This window comes from Malus domestica, chromosome 03 (assembly GCF_042453785.1).
Source record: "Malus domestica chromosome 03, GDT2T_hap1".
NCBI lineage: Eukaryota > Viridiplantae > Streptophyta > Magnoliopsida > Rosales > Rosaceae > Malus > Malus domestica.
This window is the reverse complement of record NC_091663.1, coordinates 26535263-26554400: the sequence shown is the minus strand read 5'-3', so window position 1 is coordinate 26554400 and position 19138 is coordinate 26535263. Positions and strand designations below refer to the sequence as shown.

General features: G+C 34.3%; 1 protein-coding gene and 1 pseudogene across 1 annotated transcript; both read right to left on the bottom strand.

The window, feature by feature from the left end:
* Positions 1–841: 841 nt before the first annotated feature.
* LOC103428350 (probable WRKY transcription factor 31) lies at positions 842–3791 on the bottom strand. The gene is made up of 6 exons (XM_029100134.2): positions 3305–3791; positions 3060–3164; positions 2726–2896; positions 2189–2596; positions 1650–1763; positions 842–1528 (listed from the first exon to the last, which is right to left on the bottom strand). The coding sequence occupies exons 1-6, from the start codon at positions 3521–3523 to the stop codon at positions 929–931; spliced, it is 1617 nt and encodes a 538-aa protein (XP_028955967.2). The 5' UTR covers positions 3524–3791; the 3' UTR covers positions 842–928.
* Positions 3792–16448: 12657 nt separating this feature from the next.
* LOC139194770 (uncharacterized) lies at positions 16449–18418 on the bottom strand (annotated as a pseudogene).
* Positions 18419–19138: the final 720 nt, after the last annotated feature.

Below are 19138 nucleotides of genomic sequence, written 5' to 3'. Positions count from 1 at the left end.
TCATCAATCGTCTGTTCCAGAGGAGTCACGTCTTCGTCATCCGAGGTTATTCGATAATCCTCCAGCACAGAAGTGTTGATATCCCAAAATTAAGTACGAAGTGATTAAATCCCAAAATATATCATGTTTTCCATTATTGTCACGAAACGTGTCCTCCACCTTTTTGAGAGACAAAAGAGCATCGTCAGTTGTTAATTTCTGGTAACCACTGCCTCATCCGCCGGGTAATCGGGATCGCCCATTGCTTGACCTCAAATGTAAAAAATGTTCACAATTTGAATCAATATCATTGTAAAAAATAGAATTTAAAAAATATGTCTGAAGCTAAAATTGAAGGACGATATATTTAACAAGATTTCATAAAGCTCTAGAATTAAACCTTCAATAGTCATCCACCAAACATAAAGTGTACAGACTTTCTTGAGAAAATATGCAGAATTTGGAGCAGATCTCTGTGGGAAATTGGTTAGGGTTTTGATCGCTGGCAACGGGGATTGATGTTGTGGTGTTTTAGGGTTCGGTGTAGTTATTTTGAAAAAACAAAATTAATACGGGAGCAATACCAACTGTTTTATGGGACAGAGCCGAAAAGACTACACAAAGAATGGATGGAGAAGATATAGTTTTGTAATTATTTTAGTTAAAAAGGGTATTGTAGCATTTTCATTTCAAGTTTTGGTTAGAATTACGAAAAGTTATAAAGGTTGGCTAAATTTCAATTCATGGTCTAAATTTTGGCTATTTTTCCAAATTTTCCAAATAAATTCATCCTGATATTAGAAAGTCTATATAATCCCACACGTTTCTAAATCGCACTAAATTAAAAATAAATAAAAAGAGATTGAATCAATGAGATTTTTTTTTCACTCAAGTTAAATATTGAAGAATTGACTACATATCTATATTTATTATTAACAACGAAAATGACTTATTCTGTATTGTCGTCACTATTGTTTCTTGTAGCAACATTGTTGTAGGTGTTATTGTTTGAATGACCATTGACAACAATAGAGGTGATGGCTGCTACCAGAGCCGCTGTGAAATTAGGGTCCGCTGTGATGGCCGCCGTTGCTGCACTGACTTTGTCAGCCAGTGAGTGTGTAGTACTATCCAACCCCTGAAGGCTATCGAGAACCGAGAATTTGGATTGGTTGCAAAGGGCTTGACCTAGAATTTGTGGCACAGACATAAGATTGTTGTGAGGAAAATTTGGAGGGAGCTGGTTTGGTTGGCCAAGTGGCATCTCTGAGGAAGTGGGAGTGTTAGTGAGGTCCAAGGTGACAGTAGGAAATGGGGCTGAGGCCGAAAGTGTTGCCAAGCTTGGTGGGTAGTTAGGCAATCCAGTTCTTGCTAGGAAGCTGTTTGAGCTTATTAGGTCATCAGCACTACGCATTGAACCTGATAGAAGCATTGATGCTGATGCTGATGTAGTAGATGCCATGGCCATTGCAGCAGGAGGGAGTGGATGGTTGTGGTGGCCTTCGTATGTTGTTATAAGTATTGTTCGATCTTCCGCACATCTCTGTACCTGTCAGTTAGGAACCCAATCCAGTCCACTTTGTTAGAAGAGCTCACTTCTCGTGTCAAATTAACAATTTGACTTGTTATGCTATCAGATTGTTAATCTATAAAGAGAAAAAAATGTATACCTGTTTGCGAACCGGGCAACCATTTCTCATGGTGCAACGATAATAAGCTCGAGGGCATGGGTTTCCTTTAGCCATTTTCTGGCCATACTTTCTCCATTGGCATCCATCAGATATCTGCAGGATCAAATTTAATATTATGACTGCTAGGCTGTGTATTTGACTTTCTTCAAATAGCTAAGACAATCAAGAATGAGGTAGAGCTATACAGAAAAGATTATGAAGTTTTTAAACTTGCCATACACTTCTGTTGGTCTTTTTAGTTTCTCTATCTTTGAATTATATTCCAACAGTTCCTATTTTCTGCACGTTTTAAGGAATCAAGGTCCTTTTGAAATGATAAAAAATGAACATGTTCCTATATAGGTATATAATTTGTCCACGCATCTCATTAGGAAAAAACATTTCAATGAGAGTGGATCATGGTGGGAAGGTAATTAATATTCTTTTAAGATTAATGTTGTCATATAGATACTTACGTTTTAGATTGTAAATTTCAGATCATATTAGTCAAGCAGATGTCAAGGTAGCTAGTTTCATACCATGGAAGCTTCAGATCGTGCTCGAACTGAAACACGAGCTTTTTTAATCATGGACATGGCTTCAGATGAGGGTTGATCCACTTCCCTAGGGCTTATCAACTTGGGAACCTTCTTAGGAATCCACCCTTGAAGTTCTTGGTCAGGGCTATCTTCCCCCCCAGCAGTACGACTTCTTCCACTAACATCCCTGTGAACATGACTAGTACTCTTGCAGCACTCCATTGACTCGACGATGTCGTTTCGAGGGGGCGACCCGGAACAATCTTGGGATCTGCAGCCTTCATGAGAACACTGTGAAAGCTCATCTTTCTCAGCCCTTCCCATATCCATAAATTGTATTGGAGCAAGATTATTAATCCCGTTCATCATCTGCTTCTCTTCTAGTACCACTGATCCATTTATGTTCATCTAACCAAACCCATGAACGTGATGATATTAATAAAACTAATTAAAGACATAATTAATCAATATATATCATGTGTGGTTCAATATTATATATATATATATATATATATATATATATATATATATATGTACCTTGTGTTGTTCTGCAGTTTGATAATCAGTCTTTTGATTTTTCTGGCGTTGCATCAGTGTCACAAGGTGCACCTGTAACGCCTGGTAATGAGTGTTTAACTGATGAATCGCACCTCTCAACCGTTGGTTTTCTACGTTCATACGGCCTAATTCAGCTCGAAGAACTGCCAGCTGCAGCCAAAATATTATATACTTTCACTTAAATATCAATTCAAATTAAGATTTTAGTTTATTATTTCTAAACACTTGCGGAAAAAGAATATCAGAGAATATCCTACCGATTTTTCAAAGCTAAGAAGCAAAAACACTGACTACATATTCCATGTACATGTACCTGATTTGTTCTATGCTTGTTTTCCATAGTATGGGAAGACGAAGTTCCATCATCCATGGATGATTTTTCGCTACTGGTGTTTGTTGTAAGAAGATTCAATCCAATCTAATATTATAAAAATTAGCGAAAAAACAACAAACCCAATAGCACTAAAATTCAGATAGTGTAAGAAAAAAAACGAAAAAAAAAATCAAAATATAGAAGCAGTCAATAAAAGGTAACCAGCTATAGAGTAGTTTTCATACATTTACGTCGGGTAGTTGCTTTTCTTGACCAACCCCGTGACGATCGCATTCTTCTTTAACTTCAGCCGTGTGATCTCTATCTTCTTTCAAACGGCCCTTATCAGCAAAGAAGTCCAATTCACCGACCACTCGTTTCCCATGATCGTGATCATTCGTCGTCTCAGAAGAAAGTACGAATCTGCAGTTGTGAATAGAATGATCACTAGCTGAAGATTCCATGATGGATATCGTATGCGTTTAACGTTTCGATTAATTATAGGTTTGGTCTGCTGGGAGTGATGATGTTGGTGATGAAGACGATGACTGTGGTAGGAAGAACAACAAGAGCGAGCTCTGGACGGGCATGTAGCCGTCCTCCTTTGTCCATATCAATATTTGAAGGGTTTGGAAAGAGGAATAATTAAGCACAAGAGAGAGAGGGAGTAGTGAAGCTTGAAGTCATGGGAGATGCAACAGACTCGGCTTTAAAAGAGTTTGGACTAAGACCATGAGAAAATGAGTGAGATCTTATACAAGAACATCAAGAAATAGTACTGTAGAGAATAGAGGAGTGAGGTCAGGTGGTGCGTCAAGGGACCACGTGGCTTTACATGAGAGAGAGAGAGAGGGGGTTTATGGGAGATTTTTCAATTTGACCGTTACACGGGATGATAAACCATGTGTCGCTATATAAATTGTGGGATATATGTGTTAAAAAGTTAATAACTTAAAAAATAAAATTTCTCACAATTTACATAAAATACATGATGTACCATCTGTGTTCCCGTCACAACTAAAAACTTCCCTGGGTTTAGAGGGTTAAAGAAAGGATTAATTAATGCAAATTTTCCTTTCGTCTGTTAGAATCATCTCATCAAAATATTATATATACGTAAACCAAAAAAAAAATAAAGAAATTGAGAGGATTAAAAGCAGCATGCATGTACCAGCTGACAACAGAGGAGTTTATATATGCCTTTTCTGTTGTAAAACAAGTATATATGCTCAATTGAATGTATGAAAAATAAAAAATTTAGTTTTCATATTAATATATCATTTTTAATTTTCAAATGTCGTTCATCAAAATACCAAGAAACAATATCATATTTTATCCAGCGATTACTCAACAAAACTTTGCTAGCACAAAATTAATGATAATTAGTAGCACTAATACCTACTGAAATTACTACAAGTAATGGTAAAACTCATAGAAAAATTTCCAAGAAAAGAATTAAAAAAGGTTGTTGAAATTTTATAATTTTCATGAAGGAGGGAGACTAAATTTACATACTAAATAATGTATCACCAATAAAAAAAATAAGCATATTAATTAACACTTAAATTATAATTCAAATTTTCATGTCATTTAGTTTAGAATTAATCCACAAATTTAGTCTATTAAATTAAAATATAAGTGTTGTTTGTCAAAGAAGTGGGTTTGATTGATTCCCATGTATGCAATGCATTGTTCCTATTGGTCCGGCGTAATTCATGTGAAGAGAAGGGGAGGGGGAGGGGGAGGTAGTCAATGATATAGACGGTCAAGCTTCCCTTGCGAACTATATTGGGTCCCACAAATGTTTTGTTAGACTGCCCACGTTTTGGATCAAGAATAAATTTTTTAGTACACATGGTTCAGTGCATTAAGTGAATATAAGTGTAATTTTTTTTCAATTATTCAACCACTTGTATTATGAAATGTAGTATATTGAATAGTTTTCCATTCTCCAAAGATAGAAGAGAAGAGGTGTCTTAGTAGTTTTGGTGTTCCAATATTCAAATATTGGATATGTATAGTCACCCGACAATGTGATAGAACCTAAAATAGGATACAAATGGGTGTTGAGACAGTGAAGTATGTATATAAATAGGTAACGGACTGGTCAAAAGAAAAAAATGTGTAAAACGAATGAGATTTTTCGATGTGTTACTGATACTTGACATGGTATGAATTTACTCAAATCATAACATTAGGCCTTAAGTCTAAAATAATAAACCTTAAACACGCTTAACAATCCTTAAGTCTTGCTTAGTAAATCATAAACATAATACACGTGTTAATGTGTGTTAACTTATAAGGCAACCCATGTAGTTTACCGCCACACACTTGTTCATACCAAGTTACCAACTAACTCAAAGTGAGATAATGGGGTTTTTTATAAGACCCTTTGGAAACTAGGGTTTATATATACACGAAGACACTAGTGATAGTGGACGAGAGGGGACTCAAATTAATATAAGTCCTCAATGTAATATAAACGTTCTTAACAATTTGAACTACAAAATTAATACTTGAAAACTTGCATTTTTCTAATATTATTTTTAGGGTAAGTTACTTTTTACTACCTCAACTTTAGGTCAGATAACAAACTCACACCTTATCTTTTGAACATTGCAATGTCATATATCAATTTTCGAATTCATTACAATGTCAAACCTTCGTCTTCTTGTCTGTCAATTTGTCTGTTAACTGCTGATATAGCAGGCATGTGATCAACTCCATCGCCCAACTAGAACAGCGTGCCAATCTTCCAGATCGTCGACTCGATCGGTCTCCGACATCAAGTGTGCTGTTTCCAAGCGATTAAACTCGTCTGTCCCCCACACAGACTAACTCCTCCTAACCATCGACTGCGTCATTTCGTTATATTTGAAAAGCGTTCGAGATGAACATGTACTACAAGAACATGTTCGACGCGCAGATGGATGCAGATGTGAAGAGTACTCGCTAGGATAAAGATAGAGGGGGCTGCATTGGTGTGGGGAGAGTTCAGTGGTATCATGTGCATGAGGTTGCAAGGATGAGGATGAGAGTGGCAGCGAGTGTTTTTCTTTTCTTTTGTATTTTAATTTTAGTAATAAAAAAATTTCAATTTTTTATTAATTTTAATTTTTTGTGGTGGGGCTAAAGGCCTAACATGTCTCCGTTTAATGGGGGACTTAATGACTGGACTAATGGAAGTATGATTTTGTGAGCAAATTGTAACTTTATGTATGAAAGTGAGATGCAAAAAACTAAAGGTTGCAAAATTTGAATTTCACGATCTTGATGGTGTGAGTTCAAACTTTGTCGGTAGTTAATCTAACAAAATCCATCGTTTGACAAAAAAGAGAAAATTGAGAATTACCTTTTTTTTAATATTTTATTTTAAAAATGTATAACGCCGTTATGGTCTGGTTAAGGAGTTTTATTTTTCTTTCTAATATAATAAATTAAGAGTGCACAATCAAATTTTTGGAGATAATATTTGGGTACTCACCTTTTGATTTTGTCCAATGACAAACTAACACATGTTTTATTGTTTAAAAAAACAATGAACATGATAGGGAGACCAAATTTTTAAACGAAATTTTGTAACCATATGACCTGGTTGTTGAAGATTGGATTATTACATAAATGTTGATAAATGTGCTTAAATCCTATTGGCGATACATCGTTTGGTTTCTAAGTTTGGTTTAAAAACTTGGTCTACCTAGCATTACTATTAATTTTTTTGGGCTTTAAAAAAACGAGAAATATGTGACATTTTTATTTGGGTCAAATCAAAAAGTGAATAAACAGATACTCTTATTATATAGTTTTTGGAGTATTATTACTAACAATATTCTCTTCTTCTTTTTTTTAATCAAAGAGATTATCTTAATTATAGTATAAACTATAAAGTGACATGTTGGTTGTGGCTTAGTCCAAATTTCCTTAATTGCCCTTTAGTATTTAGGATGTATATCAATTTAGCAACAATATATTCTATGAAATAATTTTCCAAAAGAGAATAAAGTCATGAATCATTATACGACTCTATGATCCAAAAGTTTCTTCAGTACGTAATATGTTGGACGAAGAAAAATGATGAATATCGATCCTAGTTAACTCTGTCACCTCCTCTTCTTATTGGTCAAGTATAACAACGTGCATGACATCATACAAATGAAGTCAAAACCATTGAAAGACGTAATTAAATTGGTATATATATCTTATCTCTACATAGTCACGGCCGTCTATTTTTTCTACATCTTGCCTCGTCCCCATAACAAACTTTTTATGAACGTTCAAATATCACGGAAAAGTAAAAATTAAAGTCATCCTGCGAGAGTTGGAGATCACACCTTCTTTCATGTTGTCTCTGACTTTCTCTGAATCTGGAAGGAATCTGAGACCATGCAAACAAAGCAGCAGACTTAGACATGAATTTTATTATAAATATATCAACTGTAAAATATGAACTCTACATTTATAATATAGAAAAAATAATGAAAAAAAATTGAAATTTTGAGTTTTAATGATAAAGATAAAATAAATGGTAAAATGAATAGTATCATGATTAACTTTTTAGTATAAAAATATAGTTTTTCGTTAAAATAAACAATACCGAAAATTTTTCGTTAAAGTTCCCTTATAATATTACCCTTCCATTCCTCACCACTACTTCACGTGGACAGACTCTCAAGAACTATACAAACAAGTACTGTATTATTTACTAGTACTATACCCTAAAATATTAAATAATTAATTATTTATATTACAACACATAAATTAATAATAACATAAAGAATCATAGCTAAAAACCCAATTGCAACGTTATTTTTTTTCACAATAATCAATAAAATGACATATTGTAGGTATCACTTCATGCATATAAACTTACGACGTGGATCTCTGTATCTGCATGGCTTTAGTTTTAGGCACCGTTTTATTACTTGTACGTAGGCTTGAAGTACTTGACTCTCGCACTATACTTCAAGTCAATCTAGAGTTCAATGGGATGAACCTATACATGCGTAATTAAGAGTCTAAGGGATTGGTTGGCAAAGCTTGTTCAAAAAGTCTTAAATGGTGGCTTTGAGTTAGACATATATCTATTATATTGGACAATACTTACATCTACCACATTGGTGCATTTTCTTGTTCACTTACTGTGATTCACGTATTTCTACCGTTTGTCATAATAAAATAATTCATTTTCTTATGCATTTTTTTATAAATTATATTTAGAAAAAAACAATTGAATTGGAGATTGTTTAGTCTCTTTATATGTATCAAATAGACGCGCAGTTCATTATAAGAATGATATGTTACTAAAACCATAGTTAAGAATGACTAAAGAATCTACAAAATTTATAGTTTAGTGTTTAATTATAAAGAGTTACAATTTTTCCCAATATTGTAGTTTTATTTGCTTTATGTAAGTGTGATGGTCTTGGAACTTGATTAAAAAAATTGTCTGTTTTCTTAGCAATAGAGTTACTATTCTCTGTTTCGTTGTTTAACTACAAAAGAAAAAAAAAAGAAAAAAAGAAGAAGAAAGGATTATGTATCGTTCTTAATTTTCTGGTGCGGGGGGATTTTACTCGAAGGTATGGTCTTTGGGAAACCGGAGTTTTCTAATCCCTAGCTGGTACACAAGATCCTCTGTTTGAATTTTTCTAAGCATTTGCGGTGCTCTAACTAAAATTATAAAATTTATCCATGCTAAATGTGTAATAATCAATTTAACCCTACTTTTTATATATCAAGGTCTTTTAAAAAACTCATTTGGAAGTAATTTTAAAATGACTAAAAATGTTTTTATAGAAAATATTTTTGGGTTCCAAACCAAGATTAACTTGTATCTTCCTAAGGATTGGTTTAAAAAATATTTCACAAAAAATGATTTCAGCTATTTTAAAAGCATTTCCGGACGAGCCCTTGATTAGTACTTATCACGACTTTGAAAAGTCACTAAATGTGTTTATTCACTAAATGTGTTTATTACTTTCACAACACAAACTCCCTACCACAAACGTCTAGTTCCAATAAAAACTAAACTCCAATGGCATAAATTATCAGAAAAGGGTTGAAACTTGACGAATCTATGAATTATTTATGTTGAGCAGTTTTAATTGAGATGACCTACTTGAATCTTGCTTCCCAAGTGAAAAGAAAAATTAAAATAGATATAATAGCATGAGACCGTGTGGACATAAGATTCAGCATGGCATTGCATAATAACAAAAAAATGGAAATGGATTTCAATGTTTGGTCGAATATTAAAGAAAAACTTCATAGAGTTTGAAAAATATGAGGGAGGACGGTGGAATTTAATAAGATGGCATGGAGAGAACTGAAAACCAATTAAGCAAAAGACTAAATGTTAGATAGGGAATAAGATCAAGGAAAAGCAAAGGCTATTTGGACCAAGCTCTGGTGGCCAAATTAGAAGGCTTAGCGTGGCTGTGTGGGTTTGAATTGGATCACCAGATTAGTTAAGGAGAGGTACAATTCTGTCAAAAGAAAGGTAACACACAATGAAGGATTAGACTACGACTAACTCGATCACTGGCTTTAATTTCATGTTTTTTTTCTTATTGCAATGAGAAAAACTCCCCTCACTAAAGCTTGTTTGATACTTCCGTTTTCTAGTTCAACCACCCGTGCGTGCGAGCTTGATGCTTCCGTACAAAAAATAGTACAATATTCTCTTTCCTCGCATGCTGATGCGTTTATACTAACGCACGAAGAATGAAAAAGTAAAAAATCACTGAATAGGATCCACGTCAAGATTAGTCATGTCCTTCCTGATTTCAACTTTCCAGCCGCCCGTTAAATTCTTAGTTAGGCTCTTAGCGCGCGGTTGCGACATTATTTTCAAGGCAGCTACTGTACTCTTTGATAAATATAAGAGGGCTATAATTTCTACCAAAACCTATATATATATATATATATATATATATATATATATATATATATGTATATGTATATATAAATTTTGTTGCACTTCAAACTTTTTGTCCTTGACCAACTAATTAGTCAAATATCATATCTATATATAACTGTGGCTACAGATTTAGTAACTAGGATTGTCAAAGGCTCAGTCCTCATCAGGACGTTATCTTTAAGAGCGCTAAGATTCCCAAATGATTTGGAAAACGGTTCTGTCAATATTTACTCGAAAAAGAATGGAAGCTTAAAAAGACATAATGCATTAAACCTGAATTAGCGTGAAAACCTTGCATTAAATCTTTTCAAAATTAACTATTTGATGCTTCATCATCACCATAAAACACAAGTTTTGGTTTTCTGTACTTAGGTGAGCCGTCAGCCCTAGCCCACCGCAGCTTCAAACTATTAACATTAACTCAAGGATTCTCCAAACCCTAACCCTAACCCTAATCCCTACACTTCAAGATTCCGGCGAAAAATGAACCAGCAGCTACACATATAAGCTGGGCCACTGCCTACTCCCCGTTACCCAATATGGAAATAACATTTAGATTTGAATCATATTTTTGCCTATAAAGGGGGACTAAATTTTAGGCCATGATAGCTTAGTCCCCATTAGGCTATAAATAGTAGTTAAAGCTAGCAGTTTGGCCCTTTATAACAGTTTAGTAGATCAGATTAGTAGAATGCATTATCATCTTTTGCTTGCAATTAAGTTTCTCCGTGCCCCCTGCTTAGTAATATGGTATACTGATACTTCATTTTAGAGGCGGAGTGTTCAAAAAGTTCAACGGCATGACATAGGGTCCTCAAATTGATCATCCTCTTATATGTTCATGCACATATTAAATTTCCTAATTAAAATAGAAATCAAACACTTTTCAATTTACATATGACAATAATTTTTCTTTTTCGATCAATACATATTACGATGGGATAAGTGGAGCCTACAATTATTATATTAACTTTTCAATTTGGGAACTGTTATTTGCACTTCAAAAATTTCACTGTACACTCCTCACGAGTGTATTTTTCTTTCTAACTGTTGAAAGTTTAGAGTGCAAAATGAAAATTTTAAAGTGGCAATAGCAATTCCCTTCGCGTTTATCTAACAATAAAATAATAAAAATGTAATTCGTGTATTCTTTTGCCAACACACAAAAATGCCTTCTCCATCTCTTTGTTCACCCGGCTCATTTTTTCACAAATGAATCCTAAATCTTAATTTCTAGGAAATGAAGGAAAAAAAAATCTCAAACGAGTTATACTATTCAATTAGTTGAAGTGAGGTGTGCTGATTCCGATTAAGTTGAAATTTTGATTATTTGTTGAATTTAGCATGAATACATTGTCCAAAGATCAAACTTCGCACAAGTCCTCGAAGTGTTAAAGATAACTCTCTTATGGATGACCAGTTCAATACAATTTATACTTCCATCCCTTGGTGTAAATATATTTTTATATCAAAAAAAGAAAAGGTTTCCTTTGCCCCTGAGTTTTCTTCACCATTAGGCCAAGTAATAAAACGAAGAGATTGAGACTCATAACTAAGTTTACTAGTAGCTAGACTACAGACTAGGGGTGGGTTCGGTTTAAATTGGTTCGGTTCGGTTCAATTTTTTTTCGGTTTTTTTTCGGTTCAGTTTTTTTCCGGTTCGGTTTCGGTTCGGTTTCGGTTTTTTGTTTTTATTTTTTTTCAAAAAATGAAAAACATTGAAATTTTAAATTTTAACATATCCAACACAATCATAACATAAACATTCTAACTAGAATCAAAGACAATGAAAATAAACATTTAAAGTTGAACTAAAATCATCAATCAAGTCTTTCAAAGTCCAAACTAACAACCTCACAACACAAAAATCACACAAAAATCGTACAAATGACTTAGAAAAGTTAAATTGTATGATGTTGTTCAAAGATCAGTGTTGTTTGCTTGTAACTGCATGTTGACAACTTGATTAGTAAAGGTAATGCGTGGGTGGATTTATTTAGTGTGTGTTGGATTCTTTTCCATCACAAATTACCCAAGTAATCTACCCGAAATAAATGTAGGTACTTCGGGAAGAGGTTTGGTTCCGGAACCTTATATGGGGGAGAAATAATAGGTTAGGGTTTAGAGTTTTTATAGGCCTTTTTTTAATATTTTGAGCTTAAAGTTTGGCAACACATTGGGTTAGCACATTTTAACTTACAAATTGGGTTTAGAAAATAATACCCAAAACAAATAATTAAATAAAAAAATTAATTTAATTAATTCGGTTCGGTTCGGTTTGGTTCGGTTTCTAGATCACTAAAACCGAACCGAACCAAAAGAATTCGGTTCGGTTCGGTTTTTTTCAATTCGGTTCGGTTTTTTCGTTCGGTTCGGTTTTTTCGGTTTCGGTTCGGTTTGGTTTTCGGTTTTTTTCGGTTTTCGGTTTTTTGAACCCACCCCTACTACAGACTACTCATCCCCTCCTGCTCTCGATCATTGCCTAATCTGTTGACAAATTACTAAAAAAATATATTTTTATCGGTTGTATATGTTGTTCTATTCTGCAGACTAGAAAGATGGAATAGGTTTCGGTATATTTTGTGCAACAGCAGTGTTCTTATTTGCACTCAATTTTTTGTTCAACACAGTTCCTTAAGTTTTCTTCGGTAATATATAAGATATTGCATGAATTTTTGTAAAATTATATGGCTACTTTTTGGTAGTCCCATGATCAAGTGAGCGTTTATTTTAGGGTTGTTTAGATATAAGCCCTTGTAACTGATATTGTCTAGAGAAAAACCCACCTCATATTAAACATCAAAATAAAATCCAAAATTCAAATAGTCTGCATGTTGGCAAATAAATGACATATCCTTATAAAATATTTACAACTTATGCCACAATGACCTAAATATGTCAATTAATATTATTATTACTCACCTTCAATTATGCTAGCAATGAGCAATTGAGCTCCTGTTTTAAAACCACGTATTACAAACTATTTACCTATATTTTAAAAATTCACTAATTTACCTACATTCTTTTGATACAAACTAATTGACCTATATTCTTTTGATACAAACTATTTACCTATATTTAAAAAAAAATCACTAATTTACATACATTCTTCTATTACAAGCTAATTTATCTGTATTTTTGTAGCACATACTAATTTACCAATCTACTTATTAATTTACCTATACAAATAATATTGTCATATTATTACTTATAATATCCAAAGTAATCATATACATTTTTTCTTTACAATATCACACCTATGGGGTAGGTAAATTATTTTTACAGGATTTATATTGTAAGTGGGTACTAACATATAGATAGGTAAATTATTTTCTGTGGAAAGAAAAAAATACAACCATTATTTTGTATAATTTTTTTGATAGAAATTATTTTTGTCCATGTCTCAACGTAAAAAACCATAATATTTTTTTATTTATATTATATATTTCAAGCTAATAAGATCAGCTAGTTTCACGATAATACAATTTTTGGTAAAAAAATTTGAGAAAAAAAAGCCTAATCAAATAATAGGTTAATTGACATTTAATTGCATTGAAAATAATAAAATGCAAAATTTATTATTAATTATAAGTCAAACCTAACCCACGTTACACTCTATGAGGGCATTTTAGGAACACGAGAATTATAAAAACTGACATACCAAGCTTGTTAAGGAAATTTGCTTAGTTGGACTCTAGTAAATGGGGTTTATGTCTAAAAAAATAAAGAGGATGGGTTTTAAGTGAGAGAAAATAAGTTTTAAGGGGGAAACTCTCATTTTCAGTTTATTTTATGAGGTGATAGGTTTGGTTTAGAAAGTGAAACTTAGCTTTGAATTTACAGCCACAACATACGTGCTTCAACTTCAATGCGAATTAATTAATCAACTTTGGTTAGTGTTTAATCATATGGCATGACTTGGTTTAAATGCAATTTTGATGGTGCTTGGGATGAAAACGAAGCTCTTGGAGGAAGTGGGGTGGTCGTTCGTGATGAGAATGGGAAGTATGTGGCGGCCAAATCAGTGCAGTTTTCTGGGGTTTGCTCACCTATGTTGGCAGAGATTCTTGCAGCTTGTGCAGCTGTGGAAGTAGGCAGACAATTGGAGGCAACACATTTGATTTTTGAAGGTGATGTTTTGTTGGTTATTAAGGCTTTGCAGCGGGATGTCGTTGCCAACAATGTCCCATTTGGGCACCTTTTGCATGATTTCATCTGCAACCATTTCCCCACTGGAAGTTTGAATATGGTCCAAGAGAATCGAATAAAGTGGCTCATCAATTGACGAGAATGGGTATATTTTCAGCTAACCCAAGCATTTGGTGTGAGGATCCCCTGATGTAATTTTTGATCTACTATTCAATGATAGCTATAATAGCAAACTAAATTCCAAAATAAACTTTTTCTCTCCCATGTGAGAGCTTTTCTCTCCTCTGTGAGATGCTTTCTCACCGCCATGTGATTGGTTTTCGTTCACTCCACTTTGCTTTGGTGCCGACCTTAGCTTTGGCTAGTTTGGTGACAACCTTGTGGTTTGTGGTTTGTTTATTTTTAGTTTTTTTTCTTCCTTTTCGTAGTGCCTACACATTTTCTTTCCTCATCCATGCAATCTGCACGATCTACTCCTTTTTCTCCTTTTGCCTTTGATTTCACCATCTTAGGCCATGTTCCCCAATCCCTCATTTTCTTCATCCTCTTTGACCCCTTTCTCTCCATCATTTTCCTTAGTTGGCTTCATTATCTCTCTCCTCATTTCTAATTGGGTACCAACTTTACTTACCACAATTTGTCACAGATCTTTGGGAGGATTTGTAGAGCTTTAGCTCGGGTGTCCGCACCACCACCCTTGTTGGCCCTCGTTGGTCACTCCCGTTGTTCTCCTTTGTCGACGATGTTGTTCATGGATTCTTTCTACTTGCGTGCTTCTTTGATCTCATGATAGCTTTCCCATTGCTAGTCTTTAGAGGATGATGTTACCTCTGTCTTCACCAACTTTCGGTTTCTTGATAGCTTGATCTCAGGCGATCGTGGAGGGTGGTTGATCGTGACGATCATGATGTGGTTCTCTTACGGCGGTGGTGTTGTATGTAGCTTCAGAAAGTCGAGTTGTCTAGGATTTTCTGTGTGGTTTGTTTGTATATGCTGGGCTCCAAGGTTGGTTTTGGGCCTTTGTCTTCTGTGTGTTGTGGTCTTTCTTTTTTTGTTGTGATTATTTGGTTTTAGGCCTCTATTGTAATTGTCTTTTTGTTGGTAATGAATTTTACCCTTTGACCAAAAAAAAGTTATGTTAGTTTACTAATTGGTGCGAGGCGTTCTTTTTTCCTTCGTCTGGGTTGAAATTCTCAATAAGGTTTTTATCGAGGCTCATTGTTAGCATATTACCCTCTTGTTATGTACGTATTCATTCGTTATTATTAAATATTGTACTTTCACAAAAAAAAAAAAAAATCATATGGCATGACTAATTGAATTTCAATGATTTTAACACTAATCTTTTAACCTAATGAGTCACAACCAGAGATCAAACAATAGTGACAAGAGACTTCAACAACCGGGGAAGGGGCACACATATCACTTGGAGACTGCACAATAAATCATGCCTCTCTTTCTTACATAATTCTTTGTCTGCTAGTGGATCAAACCGTGTAAGAGCTAGAAGCGGCAACCATTAAGTAGAGAATTTCCATCTATTTGTTGTCTCATTCGCTACCTCAGATTACTGTATCTCTATATAAGTATAGAGAAAAAGTAAAATCTATAGTTGACTAAGATTCGATAGAAGGACAAAATGACACGAAGCAAAATACCCATTCTTATAACTAATTTTTAAGATGTAAAGTTAATCGAGTTGTCGAGGCAATGTGCCCTCTTATGCCCCCAAGTTTAAATCTTTTTTCTTTCTTTCTATAATATAGCTCCAAAAACAATATGTTAGAGTGTCATTACTTTGGGAAGCTATTTCCCTAAACCAGTGGAGCCTCTCAATTTGGACGAAATTGGAGTTCATGTCTCTTAGTTAAAACTATCAGAGATTTGGTATCTGGATTTTGAAAGATGCAGAGCATTGGTTCTTGAGGATAATGAAAATATGGAGCATTGCTCCAATTTACCATATAATTTTTTTCTCCACTTGTTAAGTTAGATTCCTAAGCCCAAGGAAGTTTATTAATATACAACTATGAAAAGAGAACATGAGGCAAAAAACTTTGGAGTTGAAACTTTGGAATTAAATTAGTTGTTTTTATGACAAAAGGAAAACTGCAATGGTACCATTTCTACAAGGTTACGATCAACATACCACGGATTTTAGCTCTAAGATCATTGGAAACCATTGTTGATTGAGAAGCCTGAGATGAAACTCTTTCATTTTCATGCGAGTTTAAAATATCAATGGAAGCTTCCCTACTAGAATGATCACCCTCACTTGCTCTTAATTGATCTGACTTTGTATAGATCTTCCCTTCTTCTAATTATGCTCCTTTTTGAGACGCGGGTTTCTTATGCTTTACAAATCTGTTGCCGGGTCCACGCTCATTTTCAGAGGAGTTGCTTTGCTTGTGCCAACACCCATAATGCTGGTGCTTATCATCAGAAGAGTCATTATACTTATCTCTACGTCGAGAATTTTGATGCGCATTATCAGAGTGTTCGTGCTTGTTGTTGGAGAACAATTCAGAAATAAATAAAAATAACAAAAATAACAAAATTTGAAATTCTAATACTTTATTAACTAAAAATACTTGTTATACATAATGAAATTACATAAACAAATAAAAGAATTAAAATGGTACTAACTTGATTACAACAGGTAAAGGCTAGCGCAAAAGCTATGTCATTCGAACAGTATTTACGTCCCACTTTTGTGCTTGTGGTTCTACAACGTTTGCTCGACCAGGATACAACTACCTAATTCTAAAACCCGCACTGGATTATAGAATTCTAGGGAATTACTTTATGTGTTTACTCTCTTGAATGTTTGTATGGAATAGTAAGAAGAAAAAAAGATAATTTTCGATAAAACTGAGGACTCCAGTTATATAGGCTCTTTCATACCTCTTCAAATACCTTGTGGATGTATCTGAAGCTATACAACTCTTTCCAAAGAGTTGTGTCAATTAATCAAAACGTTTTTAATTAATTGAAATTAAAAACTTAATTCGAAATTAAAACTAATTGATCAAATTAATTTTAATTCTTATGCCCCAAGGCCCAAGGCCCTTGTCTTGATTAATTAATATTAATATTATGGTATAATCATCAAGCCTAATCCACACAATTAGTGGTCCAAGCCTCAATCCCCATTCCAAATGGTCCAACACCTAATCACTAATAAAGGAGACTAAAGTAATATAAAGACCTCAAGTTCCTTTAAGTTCCCTGATGTGGGACTTAAATGAGCTCAAAACTCCAACACTTGTGCCTTTTTTTAGGCTGATGTTCAACATCAAAGTTATTGCTCTTATGCCTACGTTGTGAGTGCCGATGCTTCTCGTCATTAGAGCTATCGTGCTTATGATGGCGTTGAGAGTCTTTATCCTTAGAAAAGGAACATCTTTTATGCTTATGTATGTCCCTACTGTGTTCTGAAGAATGATGAGACCGATGCTTCTTCCTCGAGTGCTTGTGAACCTTTTTATTTTCTTCCTCCTTCTATTGTTGCAAATCATTGTCAACTTCTTCTCCTTTATACCTTTTAGAACGGTAGCTCATCTTTGAACGCCACTAATTACATTCATCAGCAAAAAATTTCTTCTGTAACTCCTCAACCTTATCTAAAAGATCATCTTGTAAGGGAACTGAACTGCTTTCTTTTTCTTTAGCTAAATGATTTAAAATTCATTTCCTGATGAGGAAGTCCTTGACTCTGGTGGTTTAGCCGATAAACCGCGCAATGATTCACTTTTCAAAAGAGCATGTTTACTTTTTATCATAGCTGCAAACATCTGTGCTCATTTCAATCTCTCTTCCTTTAACTTTTGCTATCTAGTCAAGGATATTTCTGAGGAGTCTGGCTCATTTGCAGCTGCAAGGGCAACCCTCTCAGCAATAACCTTCGCAACAGGGACAAGAACGTGAAGCTCTCAAGAACAATTTGCCTTTTGGATAGAAGTGTGAAGTTGAGATGTATGTACTATCCCCGAGCTCAAATCTTGTCCACCTTTATTACTAGGAGCTTGACCTATACTGCTCAATGATTTTGGAAACATCTCTAAACCTGGATTCTTAATGCTTATTATGGCTGCTTAAAGAATAGCTGTAATTGCATCTAGGCTAACTCTAGACTGAGCTTGGTTATCTTTGATAGGTGGCTCATTTCTATCATTCTTTGATGTGTCGATTACCATCTTAAAATTTTCTTTTTGCCATTATCAAAAAATAAATCATAACCAGTAGATTTTGAGGAGACATTATCAGCTTCCTTAGCAGTTTTCTTGTCCATTACATGCCCCACTGACTCGTGCTTCTCAGAAACCAAGCCATTTCCAGATTACTTGGACTACAGAGGAAGGACATGCATAAATATCAGTAATGCGAAATACTAGAGTATTATTCAACTAGAGACTACAAGGACTCAAAATTTCACAACGTAGATTCAACCTTTATATAAATAAAAATTTGACTTGAAACCTTTACACTAGCAATTGGAACAATCTGTATTGATGTGTATGTGCATAGTATTTATTTATATACATTGGGAGGTGATGAGTAGATTTTATATTATATATTTTACCCTAATCTTAGTATATTTTGGTTAATATATTAGAAGAATTTTGATACTTTGAATTGTATTTTCAATATAGGACTTCCGACTTCCTCTGGAGAAAAATAGGATCAAATGGACGAATTTTGGAGTAATTCCGGTTGGAGGACGTTCGTGAGTCACTTAGCTTGATTGTATCAAAATTTGGGATTTTTCCATCAAGCGGTTATTTTCTGGCGATGAAATAAAGAAGCAGTGTGCAGTGTTGGAAAATGACGTTTTTGGGCTTAAATGACGTTTTTGGAGCCCAAGATGACCTGGGATGGGTTCGTGGCCTTCTGGAAAAGTGTTCAGAATATTCCAAACATCAAATCCAGCTATATTGGGCCAGTTTTAGAGCAGCTTATGGGCCAAAACGTGGCTGTTCAGATTTTAGACGAATTTTACTATTTTTATTTA

Bases quoted from the DNA above. Each gene is read 5' to 3' on its own strand.
- LOC103428350 (XM_029100134.2), bottom strand. From the start codon at position 3,523: ATGGAATCTTCAGCTAGTGATCATTCTATTCACAACTGCAGATTCGTA. The intron at 2,897-3,059 runs GTACATGTACAT...TTTTGGCTGCAG, and splicing joins ACAAGCATAGAACAAATCAG to CTGGCAGTTCTTCGAGCTGA. The intron at 1,764-2,188 runs GTATGAAACTAG...TTGATCCTGCAG, and splicing joins CACGATCTGAAGCTTCCATG to ATATCTGATGGATGCCAATG.